This window comes from Eleutherodactylus coqui, chromosome 7 (genome assembly GCF_035609145.1).
Source record: "Eleutherodactylus coqui strain aEleCoq1 chromosome 7, aEleCoq1.hap1, whole genome shotgun sequence".
Classification (NCBI taxonomy): Eukaryota; Metazoa; Chordata; class Amphibia; order Anura; family Eleutherodactylidae; genus Eleutherodactylus; species Eleutherodactylus coqui.
In genome coordinates this window covers 15,122,621-15,146,799 of record NC_089843.1, presented here as the reverse complement: position 1 = coordinate 15,146,799, position 24,179 = coordinate 15,122,621, and the positions used below count along the sequence as shown (strand labels likewise).

General features: G+C 43.4%; 1 protein-coding gene across 1 annotated transcript in view; it reads right to left on the bottom strand.

Annotated features, from left to right (window-relative positions):
• Positions 1-15,105: 15,105 nt before the first annotated feature.
• The window catches only part of LOC136573410 (vomeronasal type-2 receptor 26-like), an 87,654-nt gene continuing 78,580 nt past the window's right edge, over positions 15,106-24,179 (bottom strand). The window contains exon 8 of the mRNA XM_066574702.1: positions 15,106-16,013. Coding sequence (XP_066430799.1) covers positions 15,106-16,013 — 908 coding nt within the window. The remainder of the gene's footprint in view (positions 16,014-24,179) is intronic.

Genomic DNA, 24,179 nt, shown 5'->3' with positions numbered 1-24,179 from the left:
CAGTGGTATGGACTGGAGGAGAAAGAGTGAAGCATATGCTGAACAGAACTCCTGTCTACCGTGACGCATGGTGGAGACTTGGTGATGAGAAATATGGTGATGAGTATTGAGAAAACATTAAGCCTTCTGTGAGGAACCCGATAAATCATTAGACTCCACAGCTAACTTTAGACCAAAATCCCTGCTCAACTAGGATTCAAAAATGTATTCTAAATTGTTACCACAAAGACGACTAGTAGTACTTCCCGATTTTAACTCACAATGATCAGGTAGGGTTTAGGAAAGGAAGACGAGCTTTGGACATCACTGGTAATGTGATAATTTTAATGTCAGTGGCCAGTCGCTCTCGCTTACCTTCAGGCCTTAGATGTAAAGAAGTCTTTTGACAAGATCCATTGGAGCTTCGCCTTTGCCACTCTCCCTAAATTTGGCTTCTAAGCAATGTCTTTAAGATGATAGGACGTCCCCACGGCCGGTGTAGATATTGTTTCCCAAATAACTGATGGCACACAGCAAGGATGCCCTTTGACTCTTATTATTTTCCATAATAATTACATTTTTTTCAGAAATGATTAGATCTAGCCCAAATATTAAGGGGATTGTGGCTAGTTTTAGGCTTGTTTTATGCTGCCTAATTACGGATGATATGTTTTTGATTTTTTGAGAACCCTTCCCTATTTAAGAAAAGTATATACTTGTAATTTTCTGATCTAGATTAGCCACATTTCCTATTACTGGTACAAGCTTAATATTTAAAATCACTCATTTTTGGTATTAATATTACAGAAGATCTTTAAAAAAATCCATTCAGTTTGAATTTCCCTTTTTTGGCAGGAAGATAATATCTCATAAATCTCTCTAAACGTTCTGCCTCTATTGTCGTCTATTGAATTTGAATTGAGTCATCGTTCACATCATGAAGTCTCCTGGTTAGGGCGTATATTGTACAAGAAGCTAATTCTTCCAAAAATGCTCTACTGTTTTTGCATGATCACTAGAATTTATCATTAGAAAATCCCAAATGCAACATTCAAATTTTAAATGGAATAATTTAAAAAAAGAGGGCTGCCTCATCTATTTACCTTCACCATAAGCAAGGGGGTTAGGAGTACCAAATGTACGTTCCTGCCATTACACTACTGTTCTTAATCAATTTAGGAATTGGGAATCCCACTTCTCAGACTCCAGTTGGCCTTCTATAGAAGTGTTCTTGTACAATAATAGGCCATAAAAACCACTATTATTGGCTCATGAGAAGACCCCCTTAAGGGCTCTTTCACACAAGCGCATTTTTTGCGTACAAATAGCAATGGAAAAAAATCACCTCTTGCATGTGGACTAGCCATGTGAACAAAGCAGAAGGCGCGATCTACATTTGCACAAAATCTGTGCATTCACACGAGGGAATGCTGTGCGGCGAGCAGCATAGCAGCACATATCTCTATTAATGGCCAGATCTTCATCCCGGAAACAGAGAATCCTTGTGCAGCTCACTGCAAACTGCTATGAAATGGTGCCAAGTGTAACTGCTCTTTATTCTGGTACTAGTGACTGGGCTTGGAGACATTTTGTCACAAGATGATATTCTTTTTGGCTGGTTGCTGTTAAGCGTGGTTGAGGAGTTGCGTGAGACCCTGGAGGAGGTGCCTAGTGACCATCATAGGGACCAACCTAGTACTAGCAATAGTGCTGGGGCAGTTCGGAGGAGTGGGCAAACCTATGAGGTTCTGAGTGCATCCAATGGTGTTGCATCGTGACAGTATTGGGCAGCTTTACTCCCTTTATGAAGACTTGAGGCGCCAACCGGAAAAGTTAATCACTATTTGTCAGTTGTTCAGTTTGATTAACCTTCTGGAGGAGATGCATTTTGGGATTACCCACAGAGATACCACCATGCATGAGTGTTTGCCTTCAGCTTTAAAGGCTCCATTCACATGGGCCAATTTTTTTCTATAAATAACACACCACAAGACTCCATTCACACGGGCCAAATTGGTTCATAAAAACCACACCAAAAATGTTATTTGCCAAATTGCGTGCATTTTCCTTCATTTTATTCTAAACATAGAAAAAACACACAATGTTTCACCACTGCACTTTTTAGTCCATTTTCTATTGACACCGAACTCCCCAATGTGAATGAAGCCTAAAGGTAGCATTCACATGGGGTGTTTTGTTTGTGCTTAAAACCACACCCAAACCTGAATTGGTGAAACCATGTGTGTTTTTACTGTGTTTGTAAGAAAATGTTGCCAAAAATGCATACAGTTTGTCTAATGCACTTTTTTGTGGTTTCTATTGTCACCAAACTGCCTCGTGTGAATGGAGGTTATAAGGAGTATATGGCAAACATTGTATAAACACACATGGTGTAACCATGCAGTTATTGCTTTGGGTTTTGGCCCTCATCAACCACGCTGTCAGTCCCAGAAGGTAAGCCCCTGTGAGCCAACCTTACGTTGATGGGAATTATATGCTTTTTGGGGGGTGGTTGGTGGGTGTAGTGGTTATTGGTGCCTTGAAATATATTCTCACCTGTTCTGTATGATTAGCCACAAGGTTTGAAATTTGTTTGCAATATCTGTACTTTCTCTTTTTACCCCAGGTTCCTTTCCACTGGGAATTCATTTGATTCGCTGTATTTAAGTTTCTGGCTTGGTACCTCTATCATCTCTGAGATCGTCAAGGAGACCTGCAATGTTATTTGGCAGCATCTGGTGCCTTTGGTGATGGATCTGCCCTCTTGTCAAGATTGGTTGGACATCGCTGAGGGATTTCTGGATGCTGTGCAGTTTCCGAACTGTATCAGGCGCTGGATGGGAAGCATATTCGTGTCAGAAAGCCACCGCACTCAGGGGCTCTGTATTTTAACCAAAGAAAATATAACTGTGAAGGACAGCAGGATTATAGTGCCAATGAAACAGACATCCATCAGGATGTATCTGTATTCCTTCATAATCATGGACATAGCGATGTTTTAACTACATCCTGACGGATGTCTGTTTCATTGGCACCATAATCTTGCTGTCCTGTGCAGTTATATTTTCTACTGGATCTAACTCGGCTGGAATCCTGCCCATAGAAGGGCTTGCAACATCCATCATTTCTTGGAGACCTGATGGTAATTGAAGAGGAGTGCTGCAGACATATAACAGATTCTAGATTGTGTTTTAACCATAGGCATTGGTGCTTCTGTTGGAAGTAGCTGATAGTAACTATAGATTTTTGCTGGTTGATATTGGGGCCTTTGGGGGCACTGGGGATGCTCTCATTTTCAGGGCTTCCAGAATAGCTTGGCGGCATTTGAACAAACAGCTCTCCGTGCTGGAGTCCCGGAACCTTCCTGGTTCAGCAGGTCCAGATGCCCCATTTGTCCTTGTGGAGTATCCAGGATTTGGCCTGGCGACTCATTTTATGCATCCCTTTGCCCTCAGGGACAAGGAGACCAGGAGGCAGGTGTTTAATTACCTCCTTATAAGTGCCCGTCATTATGTACAGTGAGTGTTTGAGATTCTTGCTAACAGATGGAGAGTTTTCCTAAGTGACATTCAGCAGGCTCCAGACAACAAGTATGCATTAATTTGCGCCTCGTGTTTCTACATCATTTTTTGTTGGCAGAATAATACTGTTTGGAATGCAGAAGAGGCTCAATCGACTATTTTCTCAGGGGAAGTTGTGGAGGAAAACTGATTGTATTCTCATGAACTACTTTATTGTGAAGTAGTTCTGAAATAAGACATCTGACTCTACCAGAATTAGGCACGCAACCATAGGTCCTGGTATCAGATACCCTAAGTAAGGCTGCTCTCTTGATCTAGATAATCGATCAATCTTGATAACTAAAAGGTCCAGAAACGGGATAAGATTACTAAAGCCTTTGGGTATCTGCAGCATCAGTGTGTCCACATGTTATGAGATGAGAACATGCGAGAACTAGATGCTGAAGTGGTTATCTGATAATGTGCTCATAAACTACAGTGTGTTTCTACATAAAGAGCACAAAATCAACATAGCATCACACCTTACATCCGCAGAGTACTTATTACAACTCTCTCATGGGAATATAACACATCTGAAGACACTATCTGAGAATGGTCTCTCAAAAATAAACCCACCTACATATACTTGAGGAAAAAATAAAAATGTATGGCTGTCAGAAGGTGGTGGTAGAAAATAATTTAAAAAATTAAATATCTTTGGGAAAAAATAGAAGTAGTACAGCAAAAGAAAAAGATATGTTTGGCATCGTAGTAATCATACTAACCCACAGGATATAGTTATCACGTCATTTTGTTGACGTGTATATGCCGTAGAAACAAATAATTTTTTTCTCATTTCACGCCGCTTAGAATTTTTAAAACGTTTTTCAGTACATTAAGTAGTACATTATATAGGTCCATTGAACAATACAACTCCTCCCTGATAAAACAAGCCATCACATATCTACGGCAATGGATAAATAAAAGTTATGATTTTTTATAAGGTTATGAGAAAATAACAAAAATGGAAGGGGGGGGGGGCGCGTCTTTAAAGGATTAAAAATGCTGGAGTTACCCTGCCTTCAAAACTACATTGTATATATTCCAGAAACTCTTTTAAGTAGCCCCTCACTTGTACAGCAGGTATATTGTTTATTTTCGGGAGACATGGGCGAATCTAAGAAAGCTCCTCTTCTAAAATGGGAAAGAGCTATATATATTAAAGTTTTCAGGCAAATAGTTTGCAGCATTGGAGTGTCTTACTTAATCGTCCCTTGGCTCCTCTCTTATAGATGTTCCATCCTAACTAAATTGTACTTTAACTCCAGTCAAAATCTCTAAGTGCGTCTTAGTCTTGAGCAACTTGTGCTGGAGAAATTGCGGTTTCTCAGGCTCCATAATACACATTTTCGGAGCTGTCAATTTTTTCGTCATCTAATCAATAAGTTTCATCTTTGACTAGGTGATATACCCGAGCGTCGCACAGTGATTTTATGAATATCAGTCCTGGAATATACAAATTGGGCCACAAAAATGAGCCCAGCACCAAACTCTTATGAAAGCTGTTCAAAAGAAAATCTGTGTTGCCAAAAAGCAACCAATCACAATGCAACTTTCATTTTAAATTGAGTTGTCACATTCTTCTCTCTTTTCTTACAAACAAACTTCTGAGGCTTTATCTTCTGTGGATGATTGTTTTTCTGCCTCATCTATGACAATCTATGACAATCATGATAGGGTGTCTGTGACCGAATGTAAACTTAGAAGTCTGCCTAAGGGAATGTCTTCCATTGTGGTGTTTTGTGCAGAGTTTGGACACTGGATGACTGAGACTCGGTGGAATGATCCTGTATTATGAAGTCAGGTTTTTGTCAGATTAAGTGACAAAACTAAAGATCTGCTGTTTTTGTATTCTGTTCCTCACAGTTTAAACAACACCATGTCTTTGGCCATCTGAATTGGGCAGCAATTAGGGAAACAGCATAGGGAGCTTTCCTCAAACTCATCTATGGAATTTACAAATGTGGAAGAACCCAGACAACTGAGTTCTGTTTCTGATGGTTTCGGAAAAGGGGACAGAATTCAGTTTAAAAGGTTGTTGTTTCCTTTGTGGCCAAACTGGGCATTTTGTTCAGGTTTGTCCTCACCAAGGATCTCAGTCAGAAAACTAAGTCGCCTTGAGGTTGAGGTTAGAGGGAAGTTTCCTTTATGTCCGCAGATCGCTTGGATGTCATCCTCCAGGCTGCTCCTTCTCACTGAGATCCTTTGTGCTGCTGAGAATTTTCCGATTTAGGTATTTCTGGATTATGGAGCTGGAGTTAATTTAATTTACGTTGAGGCAATCAATCGCATGGGTTTAAAGACTTTAAGATTGTCTTATTCCTGTGTCCACTATTGATGCCACTGCACTGTCTCAGAAGTGTTTGAAATATTTTGTTCCAGATGTGTGTTTAAAGATTGGATGATTTCATATGGAAACTATTGCTTTGTATGTCCCTACCTACACAGGTGTCATGGAGTTTATCAGGAGCTTTGTTGTCATGATAGCCTGGGGCCTAACGAAGGATTGTAAGCCTAGCATGAATTTTAGCCACTTAAGTCCTGACACAAGAATCAAACAGAAATACAAGACCCAGAAGAGCGCAACAGCGAGATGGATACAAAAAAATGTAATTACAACTTTCCAAGGGTGTTGCATATGATGATAGCATGCTGTAATCCAAGCAGACTCCCAGAATATTCAAACTCTTCTAGGAACTCCTTTCTTAATAACCTGCAGTAATGTGGTATCAGAGCAGCCGCCTCCATGCACATGGATCCAACCATCTTAAAGTATATGAGAGGCTAGACGCTAGAGACCATATAGTGTAAAATAAGGTAGCAATAGTATAAGGTATTGAAAAAACTCACATATGTGTGGAGAGATATAAGCCTGAGTACAGCTGGCTGGAGGACCACCAGAGACCCCAGTCAGGAGGTGAACACTTTATTCAGAAAAATCCAGTGCAACACATTTCTGGGACATAATCCCTGATGAAGCCGACAGGTAAGTTATGGCCTTGAAATGCATTGAGCTGGATGTTTCTGAATAAGGTGTTCATCTCTTGACCAGAGATGCTGGTGGTCCTTCAGCCATGCTTAGGCTAACAGGGAGAGATATCTACCAGTCCCTGACCCCGCATATACGTTTTTCAATATCTTATACTATTGCTATCTTATTTTACAGTAGACAGTATGGTCTCCAGCGCCTTTCCTCATATATTTGTTTCTCTCTATAAGCCCTGACACAGGCAGAGCTTAACAGGCTGCCATTAAAAGTACATTATACTGCAATACTAAAATATTACTTAGAATATATTGTACAAGCAATCATTGAATCGCCAAGTCCCCCATACAGGCAAAAAAGTAATTTTAAAAAATATATTTTTTAAATTATAACAAAATTGAAAAGGATTAAGAGTTTAAAAAAAACACTTTTCCTATTTTTAACATAAAAACAAACATTCACAAAAAGTATATTTCAGCAAATCTTAGTGAAAAAATACAGGAAAGGAAAAAGAAAAATTCTATGATGGTGTAAAACCAAAAATGGGAAAAGTATGGTTGACCCTCTCACTGGGAAAAGTAGTGCTAAGCATGAGCACAACTACAATAAACTGCCTCAAAACAACAGATCGGGGTGATGATGCATATTTTTCACTCCGAGAACTGCAATCTCTTGTCCTGATGCACCATGAGAGCCGTCCTCAGAGCTCCAAAAATGGGTCAAGAATGGAAACCAGAAAATGACAGCCCTAGAAGGGCTACGTGTTTCTAGCCTGGATTGGGGTCTTCCTCAAGCCTGTAGAAGACCCCGATTCAGAGTTCAAATATGTAGCTCTTTTTATCTCTTGTGTAATACGAAAATGCTGTTAAGTATTAAAGTGCTTTTCGGCAATGTATATGTTTTGGGATCAGCGCCGAGTTCTGTCACTTTCTGGTTACAAATCAGATTTGTTCAGTACAAGCCCGATATATTAATATATTGCATTATTTTTTTCCTAGATGGTGAACACGGTAAGAAAAAAACACATAGTGCCAGAATCATGCTGTTGTAGTCATCTCATCTTAATTAATAAACTGTGGAGTCAGAGAAGCTACGTGACCATTCTGGTTGGTGCAGGAGGGTTGCTTGAAAGCGATTCTGAGTTCACAGGGCCAGTAATGACATGGGTAATTAGCAGTATTTTATTAACATAATTATTTTATTATATTGATCCAGAATGAATACAAAAACCATAATTTAGGCTCAATTATTGTTGTTTATGTGATGGACACTGTTAAATCTGGAATTGCTGAAACTGTTATATCACTTTAAATTCTTTAGAACGAGAGAAGCAATGACCCATATCAGAATATTGGAAATCCTGTGATTATCATGTAACTCGAACAAAGCATAACTAATGCTCATAAGCCATATTCTTGTAATGTGATATTTATAAGTTATAACTAGAGATGAGCGAGCATGCTCGTCCGAGCGTAATGCTCGGTCAAACATTAACATAGTCATTGGTGCTTGTGACTCGCTTGAGCACCACACGGTGCTGCAGAAATTTTAATGCCCCTCCCTGCATGTTTAGCGCCATTTTATGCCACTAAACATGCAGGGAAGGCTTTACCACTTCCTGATGTGACGTGCCAACCCTCTGCACGTCTACAGCAGTGAGTGGCTGGCAGGATCAGGTGACCACCGAGTACTTAAACTGTTGCCGCCCGCGACTCGCCTCAGACGAATGCTTGCAGAGTTTAGGGATAGAGCTGCTGCGATAGGGAAAGCGTTAGGGTAGGGATTAGGTTGCGGTTAGGCAGGGATCCTAACTACAAGAAGCCAACAGTCCTTCTTAGGACTGGCTGGCTAGGACCAGTTGTGCGCCCAATTTTTTTTCAAGCATCCCGGCTATATTCTGCCTACTGTCAGAGGTTTTATGCAGTGTACTGCCAGGGTAGTACACACAGTACATAGAAATTTACAAAACTCCTATCATTTCTTTTATTTTTAGTTTCTTGTGGGCTCAAAGCGTACGCTATATGTCATGTGTTGGTGCTGTGTTGGAGCGTACTGTATCTACGAGTCTCTGTGGGTGGTGAATTAGCCCTAGGTATCAGCGGTAAACACTGGTTAAAATTTTTCTGGCCCTGCTCAGAGCCTCTCAAATCCACCAGTCTATGTGGGCCGTGAATTAGCCCTAGGTATCAGCAGTATACAGTGGCTTAATATTTTTTGGGCCTGCTCAGAGCCTCTCATATCTATCAGTCTCTGTGGGTGATGAATTAGTCCTAAGTATCAGCGGTATGCACTGATTTAATTTTTTCTGGCCTTGCTCAGAGCCTCTCAAATCTACCAGGGCATCCGAATGAGTGTGTGGGCGAGGCACTGGGCGGGATGAAACAGTGCCTGCTGCTGAGGGATTAGTAGAGCACCGCGTATATCCACTCCCCAGCATCATCTCACATTTTGCAGATCCGCGTGGTAGACAATTATTAAAAGCACAACAGTGCAATCAGGTGCTGACGTTTATAGCGGATGACACCTCCAGTACTTTATCCAACACCCAGTCTTCCACGCAGTCCACTCACGCCAGCAAAGGCACTGCACCTCTGAATCCTCAGGCTGCTCCTACTTCCTCCCAGCCTGGTCACTCCACGAAAAGGAGAGATTATAAACAGGCATACACCCAAGAACCCTTCTTGGGTCGCTTCCCTGAGTCGAAAATAACGATTCCACAGCTACGTGAAGTGTTTGTCGTGACCAATGTCCAAAATTTGGAAATTTCACAGACTCGGGGTGATGAGGGTCGGGACTTTGAATTACTGTCTCAAGAGCTGTTTTTGGATGATGAGGATGAGACACAGTTGTCTGTCAGTGAGGTTGTTGTTAGGGCAGTAAGTCTGAGGGAGGAGCAGACTGAGGAATCAGAGGAAGAGCTGGTGGACGATGAGGTGACTGACCCCACCTGGCTTAAAAAGCCAACCGAAGACAGGGCTTCAGAGGGGAAGGCAACACCAACAGCAGAACAGGTTGAAAAAGGCAGTGGGGTTGCCAGGGGAAGAAGCAGGGCTAGAGCAAATAATCCACCAACTGTTCCCCATAGCACCAACTCGCGGCAAGCCTCCGTACAGAGGGCTAAGTGTTCAAAGGTCTGGAGGTTTTTTATTGAGGGCGTGAAAGACCGACGAACAGTGGTGTGCAACCTGTGCCGCACCAAGATCAGCCGGTGGAGCCACCACTACCCGCCTGACCACCACCAGCATACGCGGGCATATGATGGCCAAGCACCCCACGAGGTAGAACGAAGGCCATTCATGCGGGTCCCACCACTGCCTCTTCCCCAGTGTCACAACCTAGCACAGAGATGCAATCCTCCTCCCAGGACACAGGCAACATTGCTTCCAGCTGCCAGTGCACCGACTGTTGTGCGACGAGCCCACGCGCTGGAGTTCTACATTGCACATGTTGGCCAGGCTTTATGAGCAGCGTAGAGCCATCGTACAATACCAGCTGCAACATGGCTGGCAGAGTGGTAGTCAGCCTCCGTAGTTCTTCACAGAGGAGTGGGCATGGATGGCAGACATCTGTCAGGTCCTAGGAAGCTTTGAGGAGTCTACACAAATGGTAAGCAGCGATGCAGCCATTATCAGCGTAACCATCCCGCTTCTTTACCTGCTGAGAAGTTCGCTGCTAAGCATAAAGGCCGACGCTTTGCGGTTAGAACAGAAGATGGGGGATGACAATATGTCCCTTGATAGCCAGACCACCCTCACGCCTGTTTCTCAGTGTGTATTGGAGTAGGAGGAGGGGGAAGAGACTGCTGCCCACACTGCAGAGGGTACCCATGCTACTTCCCCCACATCTGTTCAGCGTGTATGGGCTGCAGAAGAGGTGGAGGAGGAGGATCATGAAAGTCATCCTCCTAGTGAGGACAACGATGTGTTGCGTATTGGGACTCAGGCACAAATGGCTGATTTCATTTTAGGCTGCCTTTCCCGTGACCCTCGCGTTAGACACATTCTGGCCAACCAGGATTACTGGGTGTTCACACTCCTCGACCCACGGTATAAGGAGAACCTTTCCACTCTCATTCCCGAAGAGGAAAGGAGTACGAGAGTGATGCAATACCACAAAGCCATGGTGGAAAAGCTGATGCTAAACTTCCCATCTGACAATGCTAGCGGTAGAGGACGTAGTGCAGAGGGCCAACTAGCAGGGGAGGCATGGGAATCAGGCAGCATGTTCACTGCAGGCAGGGGAACACTCTCCAAGGCCGTTGCCAGTTTTATGGCTCTCCAGCCAGACTGTGTCACCACTCCCCAGTCAAGGCTGAGTCAGGGGGAACATTGTAAAAAGATGGTCAGGGAGTACATTGCCAACCATACCAACGTCCTCTGTGATACCTTTGCTCCCTATAACTATTGGGTGTCAAAGCTGGACACGTGGACTGGACTTGCGCTGTATGCCTTGGAGGTTCTGGCCTGCCCTGCAGCTAGCGTCTTAACAGAGAGGGTGTTTAGTACTGCTGGGGGGATCATCACGGATAAGCGTACCCGCCTGTCAACTTCCAGCACCGACATGCTTATACTCATTAAGATGAACAAAGGCTGGATTTCCCCTGACTTCCCTTCTCCACCGATGGAAAGCAGCGGAACAAAAAGATTCTTTTAGCTTGTACAGGAGAAACATACACCCTTTATCACCCGAAAAAAGGGGAGAAGTAGCTTGGTCTATCCCTCTCTGATCTTCCTCCTCCTCCTCCTCCTAAACCAGCATGACATCATACTGAACAGACAATTTTTCAGAAGGCCAAAAGGCTCTGTTAAAACTAATTTTTTAGGAGGGCTGCCTCCAAGCTCTGTTAGCAAATTAAGCAACAACGAGCTCTATCTTTAAAAAATGTTTCTGGGTTTCACCTACACTCTGGGTAAACCAATTTTTCAGGGGTTTGCCTATACTCTTGGTACACAAAGGTTTCCCAGCGCGATGTTCAGCTATCTGACACATACACAAAATTGAATTGTCCTGCTTTGCCCATTCCAATTTCTTCATGGTTCATGCTGTCCTTGTAGCGATGAAAGGAACCAAAACTGATTTAATGAGACTTTCTTAGAAGTACTAGCATCCGAGTCCGCTTTATGCCCACGTTTGTTGAGAGTGTGGGCAGAGGCCAAGGTCCTAGGCGGAGTGCAACTGTGCCGGGTTTGGCAACTAGAATTTCTTCGTGGTTCATGCAATCTTTGGAGCGATGAAAGGAACCGTAACGGATTTAATGAGACTTTCACAGGGTCACTGTATACCTGTGGTGGCAACTTTTGCGACACCTCCTGCTTTAAAGAAATCTTTTATTTTAAAAAGGGTTGATGAATTTTTCAGATGCTTAGAAGTACTAGCATCTGAGTCTGCTTTATGCCCACGTTTGTTGAGGGTGTGGGCAGAGGCCAGTTTTGGCCGCTCGAATTTCTTCATGGTTCATGCAGAGTTTGGAGCGATAAAAGGAACCGTAACTGATTTAATGAGACTTTCATACGGTCACTATATACCTGTGGTGGCTACTTTTGAGACACCTCCTTTTTTTGACGCTGTACCGTCCCCGCCGTACACCAGCACGTGTCTAGGAATATCAACCGTGCCCTCACCAACGCAGTTACTGGGAAGGTCCACTTTACCACCAACATGTGGACAACTGATGCCGGCCAAGGACACTTCAACTTCCTGACGGCACATTGGGTTAATCTGGTGCAGGCTGGGACTGAGTCTGACCTTGGGCCCGCTCATGTGCTACCCACATCGAGAATCGAGGGTCCTACCTCGGTCATGGTTTCTTAGGCCTATTATGCCACCTCCTCCACCTCTCAATTACCCTTTGTGAGCACGTCGCCTTCAGTTGGTAGCTCGAAGCACTGCGGTGGGGAAGCGTCAACAGGCCGTGCTGAAACGCCTGAGCTTGGGTTCCAAGAAGCAGACCGCCCAAGAGCTGTTACAGGGTTTGATGGAACAGACAGATCTGTGGCTTTCAGCCTGAACCTCCAAACAGGCATGGTCGTGTGTGACAATGGGGGCGACTCTGCAGCTTGCAGACTAACACCTGGGGGTCTGGGAATCAGCGCTGGCCACCATGTATCATCTCTCATTTTACCACAGTCATCCGAGATATTGGATTGGAGCGTTCACAGGAAGCATAACTGATTTCATGAGACTTTCACAGGTTAACTGTATACCTGTGGTAGCAACTTTTGCGACACCCCCTGCTTCAAATCAATCTTTGGTTTCAGAATGTGTTGCTGAATTGTGCAGAAACTCCTGATGATTACGAGTACTAGCATCTGAGTCCGCTTTAGGTCCACGTTTGTGGCTCCTGAGAATTTAGTGACAGAGGTAGTATGGGATTGGAATTATTGGAACCTAACAGTCCTTTCTAGGACTACAACTCCTCTCATTGTGTGCATCATCAGTTTGGCTGCCTGGGACCAGTAGTGGGCACAAAGCTTTCAAAAGCATCCTGGCTGTATACTGCATACTGTTACCGCTTCTATACAGTATACTGCTACTGGTGTACACAGGCTATATAGGAACTAACAAAACTCCTCTCATTTTTCATTTTTTTAGTTGTTTGGGGCTAAAAGTATTTGCATAATAGGCCCAAGGGTTATATAGTGGAGATCCAGAGGACACACAAGACTGTACACATTGTACACTGTCTATTTTTGGCTTAAAGTGTATGCAAAATACCTCGCAGTTTGCCTTGCATTTTGACGCAGTGCTTAATACAGCATGATGAAGACTGGGTTTAAGGGTCGAGAATGAGGACATGGATGTGGGCGCCTGAATGAGGTTGTCGGCAAAGGCCTGAGGTCCTGGGCGGGCTCCCGCTGTGCCTGGTTTGGACACTCAAATTTCTTCATGGTTCATGCTGTCCTTGTAGCAATCAAAGGAAGCGTAACTGATTTAATGAGACTTTCACAGTTGCACTGTAGACCTCTGGTGGCATCTTTTGTGACACCCTGCTTAAAATAATTTTTTTTGTTTTAGAATGAGCTGCTGAATTTTGCATATGGTGAGAAGTGCTAGCATCTGAATCTGCTTTATGGCCACGCTTGTGGCCATTGAGAATTTTGTGACGCAGGTGGCACGGGACTGGAATAATTTGAACCCAACAGTCCTTTCTAGAACTACAACTCCTCTCACTGTGGTAAACAGCCGGTTTGGTTTGGGCCTGATAGACACATGGATCTGAGTGGGTCAGCGCTGGTCGCCATGTATTATCTCTCGTGATACTACAGTTATGCAAAACACTGGATTGGAGCGTTCATGGGAAGCGTAAATGATTTAATAAGACTTTCACAGTTTCACTGTAAAACTGTGGTGGCATCTTTTGTGACACCTGCTTCAAACCAATCCTTGGTTTTAGAATGGACTGTTGATGCTTAGAAGTAATAGCATCTGAGTCCGCTTTATGGCCATGGGATTGCAATTCAGATCAGCACTGTATAACAAGACAACTCATTGCACACTGTCTTTTATTTATGTCCGCGGACAGGTAATACCCTGAGTGGTAAAAAGCAGGATTGGTTTAGGCCTGATAAATGCACACATCCCTGGGGGTCAGTGCTGGTTGGTACGCATAATCTGCTCCAGATCTGCTGCCCAGCGTGGGGTCTTGCTTTAGCCACTCAAATTTATGCATAGATCACCCGGTCCTCGTACGGATCACAGGAAGCGTAACTGATTTCATGAGACATTGACACTTTCACTGTAGACCTGTGGTGGCTACTTTTGCGGCACCTCCTGCTTCAAACCAATATTTCGTTTTAGAATGCATTGCAGAATTGTGGTGATGTGTAGAAGTATTGGCATCTGAGTCCGCTTTATGGCCACGTTTGTGGCTCATGAAATTTTGTGACGGAGGTGGCACGGGATTGGAATTATGATCATACGTTAATTTCTCATCAATTCTCATCAGCATTGTGAGCTATCGGCTACACTTTCAAAGAGGGTCACTGACAGGCCCTGCCAACCATCTGCAGTTTGTGTCTCCTGTTCCTCCTCATCTAATACGCACTTATAAATAGACATGAGGGTGGTGTGGCTATCAAGTAACCATGTGGCATGAGGACAGCTGAATGCTGTGCTTGGAAAAATTTGAGTACGCTGTGGATGCAGGCTCATGCGAGGGATTGGACAGCAATGCCAGCATGTAACCTGTCCTTCGTTGCACCTAGTGTGCTGCTTAGCTAAGATGTGCCAGCACGTGTGCCTTACTGATTATGGTCTGTCCCAACTAAATTATAAAGGGGGTGACCACAAGGCTCTTGCCCACAATTTGGCCTAATAGTGCAACCAGGGAGCCTCAGATACATCCATGCATGCTGCCCCTTGTCGTTCACTATCCGCTTCTGTATTTTTTTCCATGACTCTTTGATGTTTTCAGATGATTCACACAACCTTCCCTATGCGGAGCATGGGTCAGCTTGAAAAATGCTCGAGTCTCCCATTGACTTCAATGGGGTTCGTTACTCGAAATAAGCTCTCGAGCATTATGAAAAGTTTGACTCGAGCAACGAGCACCCGAGCATTTTCGTACTCGCTCATCTCTAGTTATAGCTTGGTTTTCTGCATTATTATATTTTTTGAGTTGAGATCAGATTTTAGAAGAATAATATACATTTTTGGAAAAAAAATACAGCCAAGAACTCCAGCACAGGAGGTCAATATGGCAAATATCTCTACCACCACCATGTATTTCCCCCTGATGCTCAGATAAGCTGGGATCATGGTGATCCAGACACTGCAGAACAGCAACATGCTGAAGCTGATGTACTTGGCCTCATTAAAACTGTCTGGTAATGTCCTCACCATGAAAGCCAGAACAAAGCTCACCGCTGCCAGGAGCCCCATGTAACCCAACATGGAGTAGAAACAGATATCGGAGCCTTCATTACACTGTATGATGATCTTCCCAGGATAAGTGTAATGATCAAACTCTACATATGGAGGTGAAACCAACAACCAAATAACACAAATAAGAACTTGTACAGAAGAACACACCAAGACCACATAATTAGATACTTTGAATGAGATGAACTTCACCAAGGAGCTGCCGGGTTTGGTGGCTTTGAAGGCGATGCAGACTGTGACAGTCTTGCCCAACACAGAAGAAACACCAATAGAGAATAAGATCCCAAATGAGGTTTGTCTCAGTAAGCAGGTTATGTTCACTGGATGTCCAAGGAAGAAGAAGACACAGAGAAAGCTCAGGAAGATGGAGACCAGGAGGATGAAGCTCACAGTCCGGTTATTGGCTTTCACAATTGGAGTGTCCCAGTAATAAATGAAGAGTCCTGATATAAATAATGTTACAGCAGAAAGAAATAAAGCAAATCCAGAAAAAACAGGAACCAAAATGTCCTGTTCATAAGATAGAAACTCATATAATTTGGGGACACAATTCACTTTCTTCTCATCAGGCCACTCTTCTTCAGGACATTTATGACAGATCTCACTATCTGTAATAGCATACAAAAAATGGTAGATTTAGCATAATGTATTGATATATTTCCATATATACCAAAGACACTTAACAGGCAGAGCAGGGTCCGAATGCAGACCTCAGCTACCAGATGTCTCCAGACCAGAAAAAGGAGCTTTTGCCAATACCCCATGCATTTACTTCATTTAGCTAGTTAGAGGCCTATGATGTGGGTCAGGAAAGGTATCATCTCCCCTCAAGGAGAGCCCTATGAGTTGAGTGAGGATACTTATAAAGCCAAGCAAGCTCCTCTGGGAAAGTTATGCAAATAAGGAAGATGGAACAATACCTCTTCAGTGGCACCTATTAGATGACAACATTCCTGCAAATTAATATGAGAACCTTTATATTAGTTTTTATAACAATCATTGTTAATTGACATGATTTGCATATATTTCCCAGAAGAGCTTGTATGGCCTTATAAGTATCCTTTCTTACCTCCTGGGTGTTTCCTCACACACCTCCTAGGTGCTCTCATTAAGAAGAGATGATAACTGTACTGACCCACGTTATAGATCTCTCACTAACCAAGCAAGAAGCCTACTGCACACTAATGAGGGGCAAAACCCCAGAAAGAGCTGTCTGTTTATCGTTTTCTGGCTTTTCATCAATTCCCAATCATTATTATAAAGACTTGTATAAAGGGTCTGACATTGATTTGCCGGAATGCTGCCATTTAATATGTGGTCCTGCAGAGGTATTGTCCCAATCACTGGGGCACGCAATGTTGAACAATGTTGACATCTCAACCAATGTGTGTAGAAATCTGCTGAAGTGATAAACCAAGGTCTCTCAGTTCAAGTATTCTATTGATCTCGGTTTGCAACAAGTGACAATAACTGGCATGTTGACAGACAGGAGGCACCACACAGTTATACTGCGATACTTTATCCGATATTTCAAGATTTACATGGCAGAAAAAACTTGCTTTCAATCTGGCTTTGATACCATTGAAGCCCCTCCCACATGCCACAGATTGAAGCTAGATACTTGAAAATATGAGCATTTGCATATCTTGGCGACACCTCCAACTTGCTCAATTTGCATAACTTTACGACTTGTCCTTCTTGATGTTGCAGTTTCAATGTTGAAGAGTGTATTTAAGTCAGATGTGAACCCAACCTTATCGCAATTAGAATTAGCTGTAGCAACCCAAATGTAGTTCGTTCTCTATAATGGTGGCTGCGTTAGCCCCTTAATAACTGACCATATTCCTTTTTGCAATGGCCATTAAGGGGCTTTATTGGGTTGCAATCGCCTTTTTGCGGCGCTGCATCAAAAGTTTGGTGCAGGTCTCCTGTTTCATGGGGAGTAGTGTTCGGCTCTTGAAAAACAGCCTGGCACTTGCTCAAATGGAGGAGATTGGCGAAACCACTGCACCCCGTTTTTTAAACCTTTACATGCAGCAGTTACTATGGCACTAGAAGGCTTTAATATGGCCTAAGAGTCTGCCAATTACGGGGGCCTACCAGCTCTTTTGTAACACACTGCTAAATATAAGAATGATAGAATATCTTGATATTCATTACAGATGAGCGGGCATACTCGGTAAGGCGATTTACTCGAGAGAGCATCGCCATTTTCGAGTAACTGCTGGCTCTTCCCTGAAAATTCGGGGGGCACAGGGTGCGGCGTGTGGCGGGGGGAGAGGGAAAGAGATATCTCTCTCTCTCCCTCCCGATCCCCCTCCACAACAACCCGCTTAACCTCGTGGCCCCCCTGAATTTTCAGGGACGAGCCAGCAGTTACTCGAAAAATGTGATGCTCTCTCGAGTAAATCGCCGTACCGAGTATGCTCGCTCATCTCTAATATTCATGTCTCTTAGTGAGACAAAATTAACAAGTTAAAAAAATAAAGAAAAATTTTTTAAAGCCCTACCTTGTCCCCTTTACTATATAAATAAAAAAATACTAATCTGTTATTGACACATTCGAAACCTAAAGAAAAAAGTTTGTGCATTTTTTAACCCGCATGGTGCTCACCATAAACTAACATGGAAAAATGTTGTCTATCTCACCTTACAAAAATCGGAATAGAAAGTGATCCAAGCGTTGTATGGCTCAAAAAACAGTAACATTAAAATTACAACACATCCTGCAAAAATATCCCTTGTACAGCAACATTGACAAAATAAGATAAATGTTAAAGGTCTTCGAATTCAGAGATGAAAAAAAATAACTTTTTAAGACCGCGTCATAGACTTGCAAAAAAATTTTGATAAATTTGATATTGAGGTAATCGTAGCAAGCTGCGGCATTAATTAAACATCCCATTTATACTGAATGGTGAATACAGTTAAAAATAAAAGTAAATGCAATTTTTTGGAAATCTTACATCTGGAAAAAATTGGAATTAAAGGCAATCAGAATTTCATATTTTTCCAAAAATTGGGTAAATGAAGACTAGAGCTCATCCTGCACAAAAGAAGCCCTCATTGAGCTTCATTGATGGCAAAATAAAATGTTCTGGCTCTTGGAATGAGATGACACAAAAGCAAATCTTTTTTCTTTTTAAATGCGGTTTTTATGCACAAAAATAACAAAAGAAAAAAAAACCCTGCATAAATGTAGTATCGACAGAATCGTGTTTGTTCTGCCCAGCAGAGTTAGAAGCATCATAGCAGTTCATTTTAGGTGTTTAGTGTGGTTACAGCACCATCTAGCGGTGTTAAAAATGTACAACACCTTATTTTTCTATCATAAAGACTAATGCATTATGGGTAGTTTGCAAGGCATTGTGGGAAGGATAAACTTCCTGTCTTTAAGAGAGTCAGAGCTGCCTCCTGCATTCTCCTCTTCAGATCCTACTATCCATGTAAAAGTATATCTGGTAAGAAAGCTACCTTTGTTTCTGAGACAGTATGTTATACAGAGCCGTTCAGTGGTCAGTTGTGTTGTTACTCAGGAGGTTATAACTGTTTAGTTGTCTATGCAGTACTATGTGTAGCGGCCATTTTACCATGTGCCTTCATGTCCCTGTTATGTAATGTTAGTGCGTGCTTCCTATGCATCATACTGATGTGGATTATTTGTATTCTTATACTTTTACCGCACACGTATTCTATGATCTGTTAACCAATAGGCTGGTCAGATTAAGAAGGACAGTTTGCTTATTTGGAAGACAGAGATGGTTAAACTAAATGTCAGACTGCACACCGTGTGAACGTGTAAGGAGACAGACCAGTAAAGCAGATGCTAGTCACCAGCTATAGCGGATCGGAGTAGATGGAGCCGTCATCAGCCACACGGTCTTATGTTCAAGATTGCAGCTGCTGCCATCCAGTCACAAGAAACAAGAGTGCAGCCCCCAGGAAACACAGCACGATCTAAGCCAAGCTGTAGTCTGTTCCTACCTGGACTGAGTCTGCACAGAGACATTAAGCAGCCAGCAAACAGGCACACAATGTCCACTAGCCAGGCATCATCATATAAGACCAGGTCACGAGCAAGCTGCTCTAGCAAGTCCTCAATAAAAGAAATGGCTGTTCTAGCTCATGCAGTAGCTGAGGCAGCAAAAGTAAGGTCCACCTTTGCAGCACAAGAGATGCCACTGAAGCAAAAGCAAGCTGTTGAAGAAAAAGAGAGAGTCTGCCTGCAGGTGTCACTGGAAAAAGTCGCCAGAGAGAAAGAAGCGGCAGCCGCATTAGCCAAGGCAGATTTCCCAGATGCCACAAAGTTCCCCGAATTAGAGAAACACAGCCAAGTACTCGGGCTAAACCTAGATCACGATCCAGCACTGCACGTCTCAGAATATGTCCATCAGCATCTCAAGGCAGAAGACAACTATGATCCAGTATATCAAACAGCGCAAACAGTGTCAAAAATCCCACTTTGGATGGGGCGTGGTCTAACCACCATAGCGGAAGGTCGCACTAAAGGAGAGCTCGTCGGAGAACCCTCTAAATTGTGTTATATAACACAATTCTCCGCTACCTTATAGCTCTCCACACCAGCATAAGACCTCAGGGAGGCAGAGAGAACTACAGGAGGACCCGCAGCGCCGGAGGACAGCCTGAAGACGCTGCCGCGGGAGAGGCCTGGTGAACCCAGAGAAGCCGGGGGCTAAATTTTCGGCCGCTAACGGCCACGGCCGATCGCACCTCAGCTGAAGCACCCTACCTGATAATAGAGCGCTCCCACATCGCCTCCCATAGCGACGGACCTCCAATAGAGCAAAGAGGAGAGAGGAGGCACCTCCAAGACAACAACAGGTACGGAGGGGGAGTGAATTACCCGCCAGCACAGAAACCCCTGTCACTGACCCGAGCAAGCAAGTGTCAGTACCGGTGGGTGTTAGAATCCTCTCACTCTGCTTGCCCAGAACAGAGCTAACCTCTCCCCCATACAGAGGCAGAGTGCCCCATCCCTGGAAGAGACCGTGCAAAGCTCCATTAACAACAGCTGGCCCTATTAGGTCAGCACAAGCATTCACCCTGCAAATAACCAGTGTGAGCCCACCTAGCAATTCATCTTGTGGACCAAGCTACCTGAACAGCCTAGCACAGGCTCTCTTACCCAGTGGTGCTGACCCACGTACCCTCACTCGCTGAATACACATGCCGCACATACCCGTTGCATATACTTGATCTGCAGCAAGCGGCAATCCCCCACCCCCACTCTCCCCTAAAGTGCACTACCATAAGCACGCATAAGACTTTCTCAATTTACCACAAGCAACAAAGTTGCGCAACAACTATGTTCTGAATCTGGTGCCCTACGTAAAAGCAACAGCTCATAATAAACAGCATAATGGTCAAGACAACTAAAGAAAAAACGTTAGGAGCAACTGGACAGATGTCTACTACTAAAAACCAAGCGGACCTGCAACGCTACTTAAAAAAGAGGAGCGCCCAGTCACCGGACGGTTCATCCAAAAAGAACCCTCCACTAACAACAGAAGATGAAAGTCTCACAGCATCAGAAATAGAAAGTGACAACGAAACAGAAATGTATGGTGCACATAGATCCAATATATCTAAGAACTTCCTCAAAAAGGCACTAGCACAAGCTATACATCCAGTCCTAAAGGAATTAACAGAAATAAAAGCAGAAATTCTGCAAATAGGCAACAGAGTGGAAGACTTAGAGAACACCTGCACAGACCTTATCACACAATCAAATGATCTATCGGACCGCATGGAAAAGCAGAGAGATCAGATTGACAGAGCATTAACCCCGAATGAGGACCAGGAGAACAGGAGCCGCAGACGCAACATCAGAATCAAAGGCCTCTCTAAATCTGTCACATCTGAATCCCTCAGAAACATGGCCACATCCCTGTTCTCCGATCTAGGCGAGGAATGTGCTAAATTGATCACCATCGAGAGGGTACACAGAGCACTCAGGCCCAAACCAAGGGCGCGTGATCCCCCAAGGGATGTAATCTGTGGTCTCCTCTCCTTCAATGACACACACACAATCCTGGCGGCCTCCAGAAACAGAGACCAAATAAAATACCAAGACGCTGACATCCAGTTATACCAAGACCTAGCGCCATCCACCCTCGCAAAAAGAAGACAACTGAAACCCCTTCTTGAGGTGCTTAGAGCAAGAAACCTACAGTACACATGGTTGTTTCCATTTGGACTGGCGATACTTAAAGATGGCAAACGCATTACCATACATACACCAACAGACTTAGAGAAAGTCTGGAAGGCACTGAACATAGAACCAATTCAGGTCCCCTCATGGATGCCCCTTGGAGAAAAAGAAGAATACAAGAAAACAGAGAAACAGACACCTTGGAAAGAGGTGTCACGTTCCAAATCGCCAAAGAACAGACGCTCCAGAGCCAGACTCGATTTTCGGCAGCTGCGACCTACAGAAACTCCCACCCCACAAGAATAATGAAGTTCTCGCACGAAAAGAGAGTATAGTACAGTGAAAAAACTGACTTGTTCTGACACCTGTTGGTGACTGTGCGTTCTCTTCATTTATATCCTGTTTGATGACTACATTGTCCTTGAACAATATCCATTTCTTTTCATATTTTCATTGGACTCTTTTCATAGCCAGAGACTCCAGAAAGACGTCCGCATTACGCATCGGCCTCTACCTCCCGGAGAAGGGACTCGGCTGGAAAATGGCTTTGAGCAACAGTTGATGAGTATTAATATATATTTACATCTGATGCAATTGTTGAACTAGACTTCCCCGATTGAGGACATGTTTTCTCCCTTCCCCCGGCTCGGATGGTTGGCTTGGGCCCACTCGTGGGGGCTTCTTCCCCCTGCGGTGCGCCTGACCCCTTAGACGGCCCGGCGGCGGGCGGACGCTGTAGAGTTAAGTCGGGGCGCTGAAATAACCGCCAAGACATACCTGGGCATTACCTAAGCTGTTTAGTTATCTTGTCTTAGAAAGCTTAGAACACAGACAAAATGTAAGAAACTTAGAAGTTAAGACAAATTCGAAGTTTACTGTAATTGCCTACTGCTTTGAGTAGGGCACATCTTATTCAGAACAAACTACACACTCATACCACTGACTTTTCCCCTGTCAGATTGTGTAGCATCACAACAACCCCAGACTACATCCCGGGCATATATTGCAAGTTACGGTTTTCACTTTCCACATTCCCCCCCCCCCTCCCACACACACACACAAGCCCTAGACCAGACCATACCCATCCTCTGAGAACATCCAAACACTGAAAGAACCTAGCACCAACACGAAACTCCATAATATAATACCAAATGGCAGAAGGACTCAACATCGCCACTTTAAACCCTAAAGGGTTAAATTTACCCCAAAAAAGAAGCCAAGTCATGTGGCTGTTAAAAAAGCTTAACGTACAACTGGTATTCTTACAAGAGACACATCTTAAAGGCGAATAAACACCCAAGTTCCCAAAAAGAACATTTGACAAATGGCACTTTAACAATCACCCCACGAGCGCATCGAAAGGAGTAGCCATGGCACTCCACTCCTCTATTCCATTTATTCTAGAAAATAAACTTGTAGATTCTGAGGGCAGAATGCTTTTCTTTAAGCTATACTCTGAAACAATCACTTCAGCGAATCTCTATGCCCCAAATAAAAATCAGATCCCCTGGTTATTAGAAGCTCTAAATAAAACTTAAAATATTTGCAGAAGGAAAAATAATCCTCGGAACTGATTTCAAACTTACTCTAAACCCTATTTTAGACTCTTCCTCCGGGAAATCCCAAATACCCCAAAAAGCAAGGAAAAAACTTTTACATGCATTACAAGAGATCCAAGTCAATACCTGGAGGACATTTAACCCCTCAACCAAAGACTACTCCTTTTATTCACAGGTGCACAAAACACACCAAAGAATAGACTATCTTTTTATATCCTCATCTCTAATGCACCAAATAAAGAACCCCAGCATAGGAAACATAATAGTCTCCGACCATACTCCAGTAACAGCATCTCTCACCCTAATGGGCTCAACACGCAAAAGCTGGAGTTGGAGATTAAACGAGGCACTTATAGAAAACCAAGAAATGACTGAAACCATATCAAAAAACTTGGAATTTTTTTTTAAAGAAAATGCTCAGTCTTTTGAAAACACCCTTTGGTTTGGGAGACCCATAAGGCGTACATCAGAGGCCTTTTTATATCACTAGGCGCAGCACATAAAAAATGCAATCAAAAAGTCATCGACGACCTACTCACACAAATATCCTCTCTAGAGCAAAAATCAAAACAAAAAGGCACAAGAAGCCCAAACAAAATTAACAGAATTCAGAGAACAACTGAAAGACATACTTAACAACAAATTTGCAAAATCTATGCTCTACTTTAAGCACCAGCTCTACTCACATGGCAACAAGGGAGGCAGACTCATGACCTCATTAATTAAAAAAGCCAAAAGTAAAATGCATATATCCAGCATCACAGACCACAGGGGAAACACACACAACAATTCTACCAAAATAGCCCAGATCTTCCAAGAATTTTATAAAGAACTATATAACCTAAACAAACCAGACAATCACACAAATGAAGACAAAAAAGAAAAAATAGAGAAACTCCTATCCTCTTTAACTCTCCCCGAACTGAGCCGCCACGAAACCTCCGAATTAGCAAAACCAGTTTCCATCGAAGAACTGACACTAATACTAAACAGCTTCCCTTTACACAAAAGCCCAGGTCCAGATGGCCTTCCTCTGGCCTACT